We start from the raw sequence: 14008 nt of genomic DNA, 5'->3' as shown, positions 1-14008 counted from the left end.
TGTGTGAGTGTGTGTCTGTAGGGGTATGTGTATGTGTGTCTGTAGGGGTGTGTGTGTGTGTGTCTGTAGGGGTGTGTGTGCGTGCCCACTGCAGTACTGTCCTCCTCATGAACCAGGCTTTGTCTCCGGGCCGGACCCCCAGTCTGTTCTGGAGGCGGGCATGGCGGGGTCGTCTGGGGGCCGGGGAGAGGAAGTCAGCTCAGCGCTGCTGCCTGTTAGCACTAGCTCATCCCAGATTAGACTGCTTCTTGTTGATTTAGGAGGTTTCCCCCCTGGTCACCAGGAGCAGCAGGGAGCGGGCGCTGCTCCACAGTCACCAGCAGCAGGGGGTGAAGGTCAGCAGATGGAGGCGCTGGGGCTGGAAGAAGTCTACGGGCCGAGCCAATTGATTCAGTTACAACTTATGAGTGTGGGCTGGAAGAATGGCGAATGGCTGTTGGTGGATGGTATGATGGATCCATCATACTCCACACTGATGGCCCATCCATCATACTCCATACTGACAGCCCATCCATCATACTCCATACTGACAGCCCATCCATCATACTCCACACTGATGGCCCATCCATCATACTCCATACTGACAGCCCATCCATCATACTCCACACTGACAGCCCATCCATCATACTCCATACTGACTGCCCATCAGATCATGCTCCACACTGACAGCCCATCCAGCATACTCTAATCTAGTGGTGGTTAGTGAGTCAAGTGGGGGTTAGTTAGTCTAGTGGTGGTTATTATCCCCCAGACGTCGGCCTTGAACAGATGTAGTCGTGCTTGTGTTTGACCTAGATACAGGTTGTGAGGTTCTGAGCTGGTGGTTTGGAAAATGGAAACTGAACCACACTCCATGAAGTTCTTGAAAGTCCACTTTGAGAACCAATGTTAGGAAACGGACTGGGTAGGAAAGGACGCTGATGGCAATAACAGCTCTCTCTTTCTCTTCTATTTAGTGTGCACACAGACAGACAGTCACGCACATACACACACATACACAGACCCATACAGACCCAGACACACACTCTCCAACACACACAAACAAACAGTGACATTTACTCCCTCAGACCACAGACAGCCTTCCAGCGGGCCAGCCCTTTAGTGAGGGACCCCTGAAAAACACACGCACGCACACACGCACACCCACACACACACACACACACACGGGTCGGCCAACTTACAACAGAAAAACAAAAGCTCTGCGTGTGTGTTCTTGGCATGGAGAGCACACGTCAATGCTATTTTATTCGTGCCTCTCCATGGTGCGTGCAGGCTTGCGTGTGTGTGCACCCCAGCCGTGCCAAAAGCAAGTCTCAGGACACGAGTGCTCATGCGTGGCAGATTGAAGACGCGTGGCCCATCCGGGCGAGGTACAAAGTCGAGGGCCGAGACGCACACACAGACGACCGCCAAGCCGGCTCCCCCCTCCCTCCCTCCCTCCCTCCCTCCCTCCCATCACCCCCGTCCCTCCCAGTGTGACCAGACAGAAGCACCGATGGGAAATCTAAAGTGTTTGGTCTGGATGTCTAAAGCACAATATAGGTTATACCCAATATATTAAAACATTTTTAATTGAACGATATCAAGAATAGAAAGATCAAGCACAACAGGAGAAGGTTGAGACTGAAGTGCAGTGTCACCCTCACGTGAAGAACCCAACCGTCTGTCCCGGCTGCCGTATCTACTGACTCAGTACGCCTTCTGGGCTGCATAGTGGCCCCCATGGCTCTGATCCTAGCTGTTCTCAGCCTTGAGAAATGCCTTGTATTCTCTTACAATGCAGAGTGTGTGTGTGTGTGTGTGTGTGTCATATGTGCCCATTTATTTGTCATGTGTGTGGGAACGCATTTGCATGTTGTTAACAGACACAGAGACAGGCAGGCAGACACACACACAGCATGTCTCCCTGAAGTGGTTCGTGTGGTCCATCCCTGCAGCAGACAGTCTTACGTAAGGCGGCTGGACTCTCCTGGATCAACTCCAGAAGTCTAGTGCCTCTTTCTGGGAGGGAAGCGTGTCAGCTGGTTTCCCTGTTTAATATTGAAATACGGCATCTCTAAAGCAAGGCATGAGATGGAGAAACTTTATATTTAATTCAAAAGATTCCTGATTACAATTGTAAGGGTCAGCTATTCCTGGAACTCGCAGTACAGTGTTTTGTTTCTGGTTTAATTCCCCCCACAATACATACACAAATAATCCATAAATAAGTTATGGTACCCCACTCCATGTATGCACCAGAAGCTCAGTGTCTCTGTGTTGTTAGAGGTCAGCTCGGCATTCCCGATGAGCTGCCGTGTTCATGCGACGGCATCCTAATGCCAGATAAGACACCTCTACCTCCCAGTGAGGCAGTGTCCTTCAAAGATCTGCTGAGTCACTCTGGTCCCAGTAGGCTGCTCAGCTACGCAGGACTCGTACGCAGCAGTGGGTTTAAGCTTTCTGTTTTAGCTTGTGAATGTAGGTTTGTTTTAGGTTTAGGTTTTAGCCCTGGGATTAGTTTTCGGTTTTAGCGTTTGGTTTTAGGTATGTGTTTAGGTTTGGGATTTAGGTTTGTATGTGTAGGTTTGGGATTTAGGTTTGTTTTAACTTTGGCTTTTAGCTTTTGGTTTTAGGTTTGGGTTTTAGCTTGTCTTTTAGCTTTGGGTTTTAGGTTTGCTAGTTCTTCTTGCCACTTTCTTGACGGAGGACGCGCCCATAAAGACACGTTGGGAAATTTCCTGGGTGCCGTGTGGAGGGCCTCTGGTTGCTCCACAGTCATGTCAATGCCGCACCAGGGTTGTTAAGACCGCACCTGCCTGCTCATGTGTCACTGATGATGTCCAGACACACACACACACATACACGCACTCTCTCAGCAGGCACGTGGACCCATAGAGCTAGGACGCACTCTACTGTTTTTGAATCAATTGCTGACCCTCCCATTGGGTGGCGGGAAGCTGCTCGCCCAAGGTCTGTGAGAGAAAGAGAGAGAGAGAGAGAGAGAGAGAGAGAGAGAGAGAGGCCATGCCAGACTGCGTGTGTGTGTGTGTGTGGGTTTGTGTGTCACCCAATACGTGTAAGCATTTGTGACTGTAGGTAGCGCGCTGTCCGCTCCCTTCACTGTCACAGAGGGCTGGGGCTGGCTGCGGGAGAGGGGAGGCTTCCGTCCACTCGTTGATGTGGAGGTTTGCTTCGTTTACGTGTTGATTGGTTCTGTTTGATACTCTCGTGGAGTGAGGCTTTCCCTGGACAGCATTCACACCTGTACTCTCTCCTGCAACTACAGATAAGGGTGTGTGTGTGTGTGTGTGTGTGTGTGTGTGTGTGTGTCTGTGTCTGACTGTTTGTGTCTGACTGTTTGTGTCTGACTGTTTGTGTCTGCATGTGCGTGTGTGTGTTAGGGACCTAGGTTTTTAAAAGTTGAACTGAGGAGCAGGCTAATGAGGAGCACACAGAGTGAGGATCAAGAGGAGGAGAGGAGGCAGTAAAGGAGAGGACGAGGAGGGTCTGGTGGTGAAGGCGAGGACCTGAAATGTGCTGCGTCAGGGCAGCCTGTCACCCCCCCCCCCCCCACCCTGATCGCATGCGCTCAGATCAGCTCTGTGCCCATCTTTTGGATGCGTGTGCGTGTCTGACTTTGGGTGTGTGTCTGTGTTTCTCTGTGTGTGTTAGTACGTGTGTCTGACTTTGTGTGTGTTAGTGCGTGTGTCTGACTTTGTGTGTGTCTGTGTGTGTGTGTCTGTGACTCTGCGTGTTTGTCTCTGACTCTGCATGTGTGCGCGCGTGAGTGCGCCCGTGAGTGTGCGTGTGAGTGTGCGCGTGCGTGTGTGAGTGTGTGTGTGAGACTGAGGGTTCACAGCGTTGGTAGCTCACAGCCAGCTGAGGCAGCAGTGCAGACAGACTCAGATAGAGGAGCAGGGCAGCTTGTTAGCTCGTTGCTACTGCACTGGATGTTGTGCTGCATGGGACTGGGCTATTTGCTTCTTGGAGCAAACTCAGCAGGTGAGCGCTAGTGTGTGCACGTGCGTGTGTGTGTGAGCGTGTGTGAGCGTGTGTTCTCCATGCCTTTCTCCGATGTCACTGTGTTAATGTGCGTGCGCTCTCTATAGCTTGGTCTGTGTGTGTGTGTGTGTGTGTTGTTAACGTACTGTGTTTGTCCCTCCCCCTGCAGGGTCCAAGGTGACAGCCACGATGCAGCCAGGCCGTCCAGAGCCCCACGGTGAAGTCCGGCCTCGCGTGGACCCCCCAGATATGGCCTCAGACCTTCTCTCAGGTACCAGCATGACCCCTCAGACCCCAACAGCCAACAGAACCCCCTCAGACCCTAACAGCCAACAGAACCCCCTCAGACCGTGACCCCCAACAGAACCCCTTCAGACCATGACCCCCAACAGAACCCCTTCAGACCGTGACCCCCAACAGAACCCCATTCAGACCGTGACCCCCAACAGAACCCCTTCAGACCGTGACACCCAACAGAACCCCTTCAGACCGTGACCCCCAACAGAACCCCTTCAGACCGTGACCCCCAACAGAACCCCATTCAGACCGTGATACCCAGAAGAACCCCTAGTTCAGACCCTAACCCCTAGTTCAGACCCTAACCCCTAGTTCAGACCCTAACCCCTAGTTCAGACCCTAACCCCTAGTTCAGACCCTAACCCCTAGTTCAGACCCTAACCCCTAGTTCAGACCCTAACCCCTATTTCAGACCCTAACCCCTAGTTCAGACCCTAACCCCTAGTTCAGACCCTAACCCCTAGTTCAGACCCTAACCCCTATTTCAGACCCTAACCCCTAGTTCAGACCCTAACCCCTAGTTCAGACCCTAACCCCTAGTTCAGACCCTAACCCCTAGTTCAGACCCTAATCCCTAGCCCAGACCCTAACCCCTAGTTCAGACCCTAATCCCTAGCCCTGGCCTCTCTGGAGAGGATTGGATCATTCTGGGGCAATAAAGCTCCAATACTGGTTCAGAAAAACCAACGAAAGGATCTCTCTCTCTCTCTCTCTCTCTCTCTCTCTCTCTCTCTCTCTCTCTCTCTCTCTCTCTCTCTCTCTCTCTCTCTCTCTCTCTCTCTCTCTCTCTCTCTCTCTCTCTCTCTCTCTCTCTCTCTCTCTCTCTCTCTCTCTCTCTCTCTCTCTCTCTCTCTCTCTCTCTCTCTCTCTCTCTCTCTCTCTCTCTCTCTCTCTCTCTCTCTCTCTCTCTCTCTCTCTCTCTCTCTCTCTCTCTCTCTCTCTCTCTCTCTGTGTGTGTGTCCCCCTCTCTGTCTCTGTGTCTCTCTTTCTCTGTGTTTCTCTCTCTTTCTCTGTGTCTCTCTTTCTCTGTGTTTCTCTCTCTTTCTCTGTGTTTCTCTTTCTCTGTGTCTCTCTCTTTCTCTGTGTGTCTCTTTCTCTGTGTGTCTCTGTCTCTGTGTTTCTCTTTCTCTGTGTGTCTCTCTTTCTCCGTCTCCCTCTTTCTCTGTGCCTCTCTCTTTCTCTGTGCCTCTCTCTTTCTCTGTGCCTCTCTCTTTCTCTGTGCCACTCTCTTTCTCTGTGCCTCTCTCTTTCTCTGTGTCTCTTCTCTGGCTTTCTCTTCGCTCTCTCTCTGGGTTATCGTCTTTAGGGGAGTTTAGTTTGAATGTACTGCAGTGGTTTTGTGTCTGTTCATCTAAGCAGAAGATCTACATACTTTTCTCCTTCTGTTCCCACTGTCTGACTGAGCGGGCCAGACGCACAAATCCAGAAACACGCATATATAGATGCACATGAACACATACAGAGAGAAACACACAAACAGAAATACACACACATTTCTCTACAACCCCTCTCTTTCCCTCATTCTCTTCTTTTGGTTTATATTCTGCCTTATCCCCTCCCTCTTTTATTGCACACTGTAATATATTTAATCTCTCTTTCTCTCTGTCTCCCTCTGTATAACTCTGTCTCCCTCTGTCTAACTCGATGCCTCTCTTTCTCTCTAACTCTATGTCTCTCTAACTCTATGTCTCTCTGTTTTCCTCACTAGCTTCCATGCTTCATTCTCCCGGCCCACAGCTGATGGGCTTCAGTCCAATGGGAGCCTCCTCAGGTAGCTGGGCTGACTCACTGTCTGAGGTTAACTGTATGGAGGTCACTGAGTTCGGTTTACTGTATGCAGTCAGCTATTCTGTTGAATGTATGCTGTTAACTGTACAAGGTTAACTCAGCTGTATGGCGTTAACTGTACGAGGTTAATGGTGTGCTGTTAACTGATGTTAACTATGGAGTTTCAGACCACACTCCTACAATCCTGACTCTTTACCTAGAATTAGAGTGAGAGTTTATCAGCTCACGTTGAGATGTAGATGTTCATACATTCACTTTTATATTTAGTGCATTTAGCCGACACTTTAATCCAAAGTGACTTACAATGAGCACATTTTTCAGAAAAAGAGAAACCACAATATATCGCTGTCGGTACAGTAAGGATATTCATAGAACCAAGTGCCAAGCACCAACAATCGCTAGGTTAACCCATTCCCCTTATACAACAGAGATAGCTAGGATAACACGAGACGCTACACAATGCTAATACTTCTGAGTAGGAGGTTCAGCAGGTTCGTAGTTCATTCCTCTGTGACATGTTACGGTTATTACCGTCGGGAGCTGCTGCCGTCCATCACCGTCTGACTGTATGAAGTCAGTGCTGGGCCTGTTAATCTGTCACTGGCCAACGGCTGGAGAGAGACAGTGGGTGGCAAACACTTCTGCCGCACATACTTACAAGCTCACACTGACACACACGCACGCACGTACACATACGCACACACACACACAGCCACATGGACATGGGCGCACACGCATACACACACAGCGTATTTGAGTTTGCGCAGCAAGTGTCTCATTGTGTCCTTAATGAGTTCTGTCATCTCTGGGTCAATGGAATTACGGCTCAGGACGTGCGCACGCACACGCACACATACCACATACACGAGTAGACAGACAGTTTCTATCTGTATGCATGCAATGTTACGGTCTCAGTCTCTCTTGCGTGCAAAATTGTTTCTACGCTGCAATATGACATCAATTCGACCTCTCCTATTGGTCCTTCTAACGTAATGTTTACTTCAGCCTTGCTGTCTCTGATGCCCGTCTCCAGCTTTACTTTCTTGTCATTCCTCGCTCGTTTCCTCCCGTCATCTCCACGTTTTCTGTCTCGCCTTCTTTCGGCCTAATTTGCCAAAGCATTATTTGTTTATACCTTTTTATAATTTTTTAAGGTCACTCTCTTTATCTCTCGCGCTGTCTCGCTCTCTCCCTCTCTCCCTGTAGCTCTCGCTCTCTCACTCTGTGTTTGTCTTTCTCTTTGTCTTGCTCTCTCTCTGTCTCTCTTGGTCTGTCTCTCTCTGTCTCTGTCTCTTTCTGTCTTTCTCAAATGAGCATCTGTTTGAAACTGACAGCTAATCCCCATCATATCACCGTCTCTCACTCCAGGCTGGAAGAGTGAGACGTTGCCACCATGTTTTCTATGTCTGCCATAACAAACAGTTCCTCACTTTCCACTGTATTTCCTACCTTTCCCAGTCAACATTCTTGCTGGTTTCTGTTGTCACCCCAGCCACCCTGCAGCAGTTCAGCAACAACATAAATTGATAATTTAGTTCCGGGATCATCACTTATTTAAAAGGTGGAATCAGTCACTACATGGTCAACAGCTATAATAAACCTTTGTCTAAGAAACTTTTCATTTATTTGACCGTGGGCATCATGTCCACATGGAAAGTGTACAATTGATTTATTGTTAGAATTCTACTTAGCAATCAACTTCTGGATGTGTTTTACTGCACAGCTAGAATGCACCCGATGGCTCTATTGGCCCATGTATAAAAAGCCAGGAATCTCGAAATGAATAAACTCAAAAATATAACCTGCAGTGGATGTTCCATGCTTGACAGGTTTGTGACAAATGCCCATCGCAAAATGGATGTGTAGCTATAACTGTCTATTTCTCTCTTTCTCTTTCTCTTTCTCTCTCTCCCCCCCCCCCCCCCCCCCCCCAGGGTTCATGGAGGTGGGCGTGTCCCCGCTCCCAGCAGAGCGGCCCCCCAGCGTAGCCGAGCCTCAGCAGCACAGCCCCATGCTCCCGGAGCCCCAGGCCCCCCGCGGGCCCCTGAACCTGGCCCCAGGTGAGGCTCCACCCTGTGGATGACCGCCCCTTTGGTACCTCTCATAGCGCCTGCTGCACCTCCAGCAAGAGGGTTGACTTAGTTTATTAGCCTAGATCACTGGCAGCCTTATTTAGTATTGTACTTAAAGGAGGACTATATTGTGTGTTTATAACACAGCATCTGGGGACTATTTAGTATTTTAGTTAAAGGGGGACTAGGGATGTGAATAACTCCCAATATTTCATGGTCGAATAATCGGTGGGTGTTATGAACGAATAATCGATTATTCGATGTGTGCCGACATTCACAAAGGCAGCCATGGATCATTGGCAAGAAATCACTTAATATCTTAAAGTAGTCCCAGTCAAATTGTCTGTTCAGCCCTCAAAACGGGAGCTGGTCAATTGTGAAAAATGCTTTATACCACGGGGTCTATAGCATTCAACCGCGTTTTTCTGATTACAGTTTAATGTAACAGTAAGCTTACAACATCGCTAGTTAACATTGTAACTGCAAATTTACCCCCCGGAGATAACCATGGCAACCGATCAAACAAATTTTCTTATGGCGATAATTCTGCGCGCACAACCGCCGTGTGGATAAACAAATAATCCCCCTATAAATGAATGGTCTTCATTTATTTTCTATGGCAAGTGACCATGGTGTATGTGGGATAATGCCCTTGTACACCTGTCCAACATTAGTTCTGTCCGTTAATTCTTGTTTATTTGAATGGGAAAAAATGTTAACGGTCCAAATGTTAAATATCGACTTTGACCCTCGGGAACGAATAATCAAATATTCTGACCCATCCCTAAGGGGGACTATATAATGGTTTATAATCCAGCTACTCTGGACTATTTGTTATTTTACTTAAAGGAGGACTATATCGGTTGTGTTTAACACAACATCTCAAGACTTTCTTTAGTATTTTAAATAAAGGAGGACTATATCGTGTGTATAATAATATATATATATCGTGTGTATAATAGTGTATAATACAGCATCTCGTGACTATTTAGTATTTTACCGAAAGGACGCTGTCGTGTGTATAAAAGAGCATCTGGTGACCAAACGCTGACTTTAAGTTCTCGGTTGCGCAGTAGCTCTGATGAAATCGAAAGAAATATTTGTGAATTTAAAACACAACCTAATCAAAAGGAATTAGTATGAAAGACGCATGGTTTAATAATTATACGGTAATAGAAGCAGCAGTTGGGGGTTGGTTTGAGCCCCCAGTCGAGCTGTGGTTTGGTGTCCTGGGAGCTCGATGGAGCTTTGGGTACGGGTGGGGAACAGACCGGGGGGGCCCCGGGCGCTAGGCTGTTAGCCGTCTGCTCCGTGACTCGACACTGCCTCAGCCATCTGGTCCATCTAGGGCCGGATGAGCTGAGACCGACGGACCGAATCACTCCATCGTCCCAAACCTCCTCCCCCCCCCCAACCCACGGCGTCCACACAGTGTGCGTGCGGCGAGTTATTGTCAGAGGTGTGTTTTGCTACACAGCTGGAATATATCCGATGGCTCTAAAGGCCCGTGTATAAAAAGCCATGCCTTCCATCTAAAAATGGGTAAAAAACGGGTGATAGAAATGTGTCGACAAGCTGTCTGGTCCCGTCCCGTCTCCACGGAGACCGCAGCCGTTCAGTCTCAGAGCCACGGTCCACCGTGACACGCACCCAACACAACACAAGCCCTGCAGTTAATGTGTTCATCAGACCCAGAGGACCTGGACCCCTGCCCGGTTAATGTGTTCATCAGGCTCAGAGGGCGTGGACCCTGTCGGGTTACGCCTCATGCCCACTGCACCGTCAGTCAAAGGACGTCGGAAGGCTTGGCAGACGGATGGGGGAGCTTTCCGGGGTCGTCAGAGCCCGAGACATTGCACACATTTGCATACGCGATCTGATTGGATGACGGATCCGTCGCTGCCGAAAAAAGTTGAACATCTTTCAACTTTTTGACGGAGTGAACGGACCCACAATGCATTGCGCGTCCGTCCCCATTCAAAGTCAATGGGGATCAGTCAACGGACGGAGGCATTGGGCACGAGGCGTTAACGTGTTCATCAGGCCCACAGAGCATTGACTCCCGCCCGGTTAATGTGTTCATCAGGTGCCGCGTTAGGGTCATCCGCCAAGCAGTGAGTGTGTCATTACTTCTCAGGTAGTGACTCAACAATGCAGCAGTCTCCTCCTCCTCTCTCCCCCTCCCCTCCTCCCCCTCTCTCCCTCTCCCCCTCCCCTCCTCCCCCTCGTCTCCTCCCCCTCTCTCCCCCTCTCTCCCCCCTTGCCGCCTCTGCTGCAACAACAGCATTGTTCATAATGTATTGAATGGCAGAGCCGGGTTATTGCGCACACACCCACTGTCACACACACACACACACACACACACACACACTCGCACACATGCACATACTAACGCATATACACAGACACACAGACATGTTCACAGAGACACAGTCGCACAAACACTGAAAGTGTCAGAAACGGCGAGTTAATCTCCTCCTCTTAGCAACAACACCTCTGCTCCGTCGAGCTCTGTTCTGCAAAGCCCCAACAGACCAGCTCTGCTGACAGGTTACCCAGATTAATGAAATGAAAATATTAGTTACTTTTTAATTTTTGGCGTTCTCGAAATCCTACTGGGACTGGCAGCGGGCCTGATAGGTTTTTGGCTTTGGTCCCCTAGTGGCATCATGGGAGAGCTGCGATAGCTCACAGACTGAGACCTATCCTTGCTGTTGAAGAAGTCATCGAATATCTGGCTTGAAAGCTAGTCTTCTGTCTTAAGCAAACAGAGCCTCCTCCTGAGTTGAATTGTGTGTGTGCGTTGCGTTGGGCCGTGTGTGTACTTGATGTGTCCGTGTTCTGTTGGTGTTTCAATGAGTTTGCTGTGTGTGTGTGTGTGTGTGTGTGTGTGTGTGTGATACAGAGTTTGCCCTGAGGCGGTCATGGATGGTGAGCTGGCCTCTTCCTCATTAGCATTTGTAGATCTACCAACAATCCCCGAAGGCTAGGCTAGATGAAGTGATCTAAAGGTTTTATTACAAGAAAAGGTATCAATCTGTCTGTATCATTGAGTAATGTAGCCACCAGGTCCACTAAAAATAAAACAATAGATTTAATGACTCTTTCCTACTCCAAAAATCTTTCCACACTGCAAACAAGTTAGACATTTGTGATTTCTATCTTGACCTCGGTGAGTCATTCAGCATGAAGTTGATCACTTCCAGGGTCGCATTCTTACAATCAAACATTGTGAATAAAGAAACAGGATTCCCACTCTGCGTTCTGTTGAAAGATTGCAATGCTGTGGATAATTTGTTTTTGGGTAACGCGTTCAGTCAGTAAATAATGTCAGTAAATGATTTTGCGAGCGTGTGTGCCGCGTGCGTAAGTGAGCGTCTGCGCGTGTGTAAGGGAGCGTGGGCGTGTTTAAGTGTGTGTGCCTAAGTGAGCGTGTGCGCGCGTGTAAGTGGGCGTGCGTGTGCGCGAGCGCGTGTGAGCGCGCACGTGTGTCAGCATGATGTTCCCCCCCCCCCCCCCCCCACCGGCCCTCCGTGTTAAACTCTTACCTCTCCTCCACACACACCAAGGTGCCTCCCCCCTGTGGTCGGACACGGCCCACTGCCCCCCCGCAGACCTCCCCTTCACCGACAGCGTCTCCACGGTGATCAGTCGCCACGCCAACCAGCTGGCCTCGGACGCCCGCCCCCCCAGGGAGAGCGGGGGCGACGAGAAGGAGGCCGAGGCCTCGGACCGCAAGCAGCAGAAGAAGAAGAAGAAGAGGAGGCAGAAGGACGAGGGGTCCTGGGACCAGCCCGAGGCGACGGAGGCCCCGAGTGAGGGCCCCGCCCCCGCCGACGACCCCTACCAGCGGGTCGGGCCGCGGCGCGACAAGGGGGGTCCGGGAGTCGACGGGGCATGGGAGGAGCAGATCGGGAAGAACGGGGGCCGCGGGAAGAGGGGGAAGAGCAGGAAGAAGCTTCCGGAGGAGTGGGCGGCGACAGCCGAGCCCTTCCTCCCGGCGGGCCCCCAGGGGCCGGCGGAGGTCGGGGCGGCCGCCCCCTCCCTCCCCGCCCCGGAGGAGCCGTTCCCGGGTACGGAGGCGGGCGGGAACGGCCGGAGCCAGGCGTTCCATCCCGAGGAGGGCCTGGTGCCGGACCTCCCGGAGCGGGACCTGTTCTCCTGCCCGGCCCCCCTGCCGGTCCAGAGCAGCGGGCTGAAGGCCACGGCTGCCCCCTTCACCATGCCCGCCGGCTCCTCCCCCCTGAGCCCCGGCCCCGCCCGTTCTCTCTCTGCCACGCCCCACGAGCACGACGACGGAGTGACGGGGGACGAGCTGGACGGCGGGCTGTTCGACGCAGGCGGCGTGCTGATGGCGTCCTACAGCCCCTACCCAATCCTGACGGACCCCTCCGTCCTCAGCCCCGCCTCCCAGCTCAGCCCCGACCAATACCTGAAGATGGGGGCGTCGCCTAGGCCGACCGGCCCCTCTGACAGCTCTTGGCTGGCGGGCGACAGCGGGGACTTGTTCGACTTGGGCGACTACCCGGCCTCCCTGGGGTGCCCCTTCCCCCCGGGCGTGGTCCTGGACGCCACTGGCCCCGCCCCCCTGCGGTCCCCCAGAACCAGCGCGCAGGACTGTCGCGGCCCCCCCCGCGAGCGCCCCGACGAGGCCACGGCGAACAAGAAGCACCGCTCCTCCTCCTCCTCCTCTTCCTCCTCCCTGAAGAGCCCCACGTTCGGCGGGCCCCCGTCCAGCGCCCCCCCGCGGGACTGCCCCGCCCCCCTGGCCTCCTCCCCCCAGGCGCCCCTCGGCTCGCCCGGGTCCTACCTGAACCCCGCCGCCAAGCCCTTCTTCCCCGGCCTCAATGAGCCCCTGGAGGCCCCGGCTGTGGCCCCCGGCGTGACCCCCGTCATGGAAGGTTGGTTAGGGGCGGGGCCCCGGGCGCAACGGAGGGCGGGAAACAATTTGAATCAGATCATAAAGCAGAGCTGCAGCGCTGCTTTATGATTGTTTCCCCTGTCGTCCCGCGGCCGGGCGCCTTGCCTCCGCTAGGGACTAGGAGGGCACGTGGTGTCCGCTAGGGACTCGCCGATCTAGACCCCCCCCCCCCCCCCCCCCCGTACAATCCCTCCCCTGCATGGCTGTAGATGTGGGCGTCTGGTCGGTGGTGGGCTGGCTGCTCCAGCGCTGGGTGTAGTTTACTAACACTCACCGATTGGGACGGAGGGCATGCCTCCAGGTTTGGTTTGATTCTTCACTAACTCCTGAGTCCTCTTGTCTTCTGTCTGACCCACAATGCACCTCTCCCCTCGGATGTGTTAACACCGGGCTGTCCAGGGCTGCTGCTACTAATCACCGTGTTAACAAATGTGACCCGCCTCAGGGGAAAGAAACTCTTTCCTTCACCAAACAACCACAGATTAACTCCTCTTTCTGCTCTGACCGGAGGGTGGCGTCTGCATCGGGTTTGTGTTCTGTGTCTCTCTGTCTGGGGATCACCCTGCACGCTCTCCGCGCTGCGTCCAATCAACCGCCACCGTCTGGTCTTTCTAACCCCTGTTTCCTTCTAGAAGATCGTAGTAGTGGGAGCTCAAATTGCCTAAATGCAACGTGTAGAAACTTAACAGACACACACACACACACACACACACACACACACACACACACACACACACACACACACACACACACACACTAGTACACCAACACTCAGACACTCAAACACGCACACACTCACATGATAATGTAAACAGAGGATGGAGGTTGACGGCGTGTCTTTGCTCTTCTCCTTTCCATGTGTCCCAACGACCTCCACCCGGTTGCTGCTCCGCCTCAGGTGAGTGACGTCATCACTCCTCTTACCTAGGAAGCCTTCGTCACTTCT

At 52.0% G+C, this 14008-nt stretch overlaps 1 protein-coding gene across 10 annotated transcripts in view; it reads left to right on the top strand.

Moving 5' to 3' along the window:
• The window catches only part of LOC115536946 (microtubule-associated protein 4), a 73028-nt gene that overhangs the window by 31259 nt on the left and 27761 nt on the right, over positions 1-14008 (top strand). For 8 of the 10 annotated variants that reach the window (XM_030348437.1, XM_030348436.1, XM_030348435.1 and 5 more), the window contains 4 exons: positions 4154-4255; positions 5990-6052; positions 8004-8129; positions 11711-13042. In XM_030348437.1, the coding sequence (XP_030204297.1) occupies positions 4154-4255; positions 5990-6052; positions 8004-8129; positions 11711-13042 (1623 nt within the window). The remainder of the gene's footprint in view (positions 1-4153; positions 4256-5989; positions 6053-8003; positions 8130-11710; positions 13043-14008) is intronic. The other 2 variants (XM_030348441.1, XM_030348438.1) reach the window with 1 other exon arrangement.

The sequence above is a fragment of the Gadus morhua genome, chromosome 23 (genome assembly GCF_902167405.1).
Source record: "Gadus morhua chromosome 23, gadMor3.0, whole genome shotgun sequence".
Taxonomy (NCBI): Eukaryota; Metazoa; Chordata; class Actinopteri; order Gadiformes; family Gadidae; genus Gadus; species Gadus morhua.
This window is presented reverse-complemented; position numbering and strand designations above follow the sequence as displayed.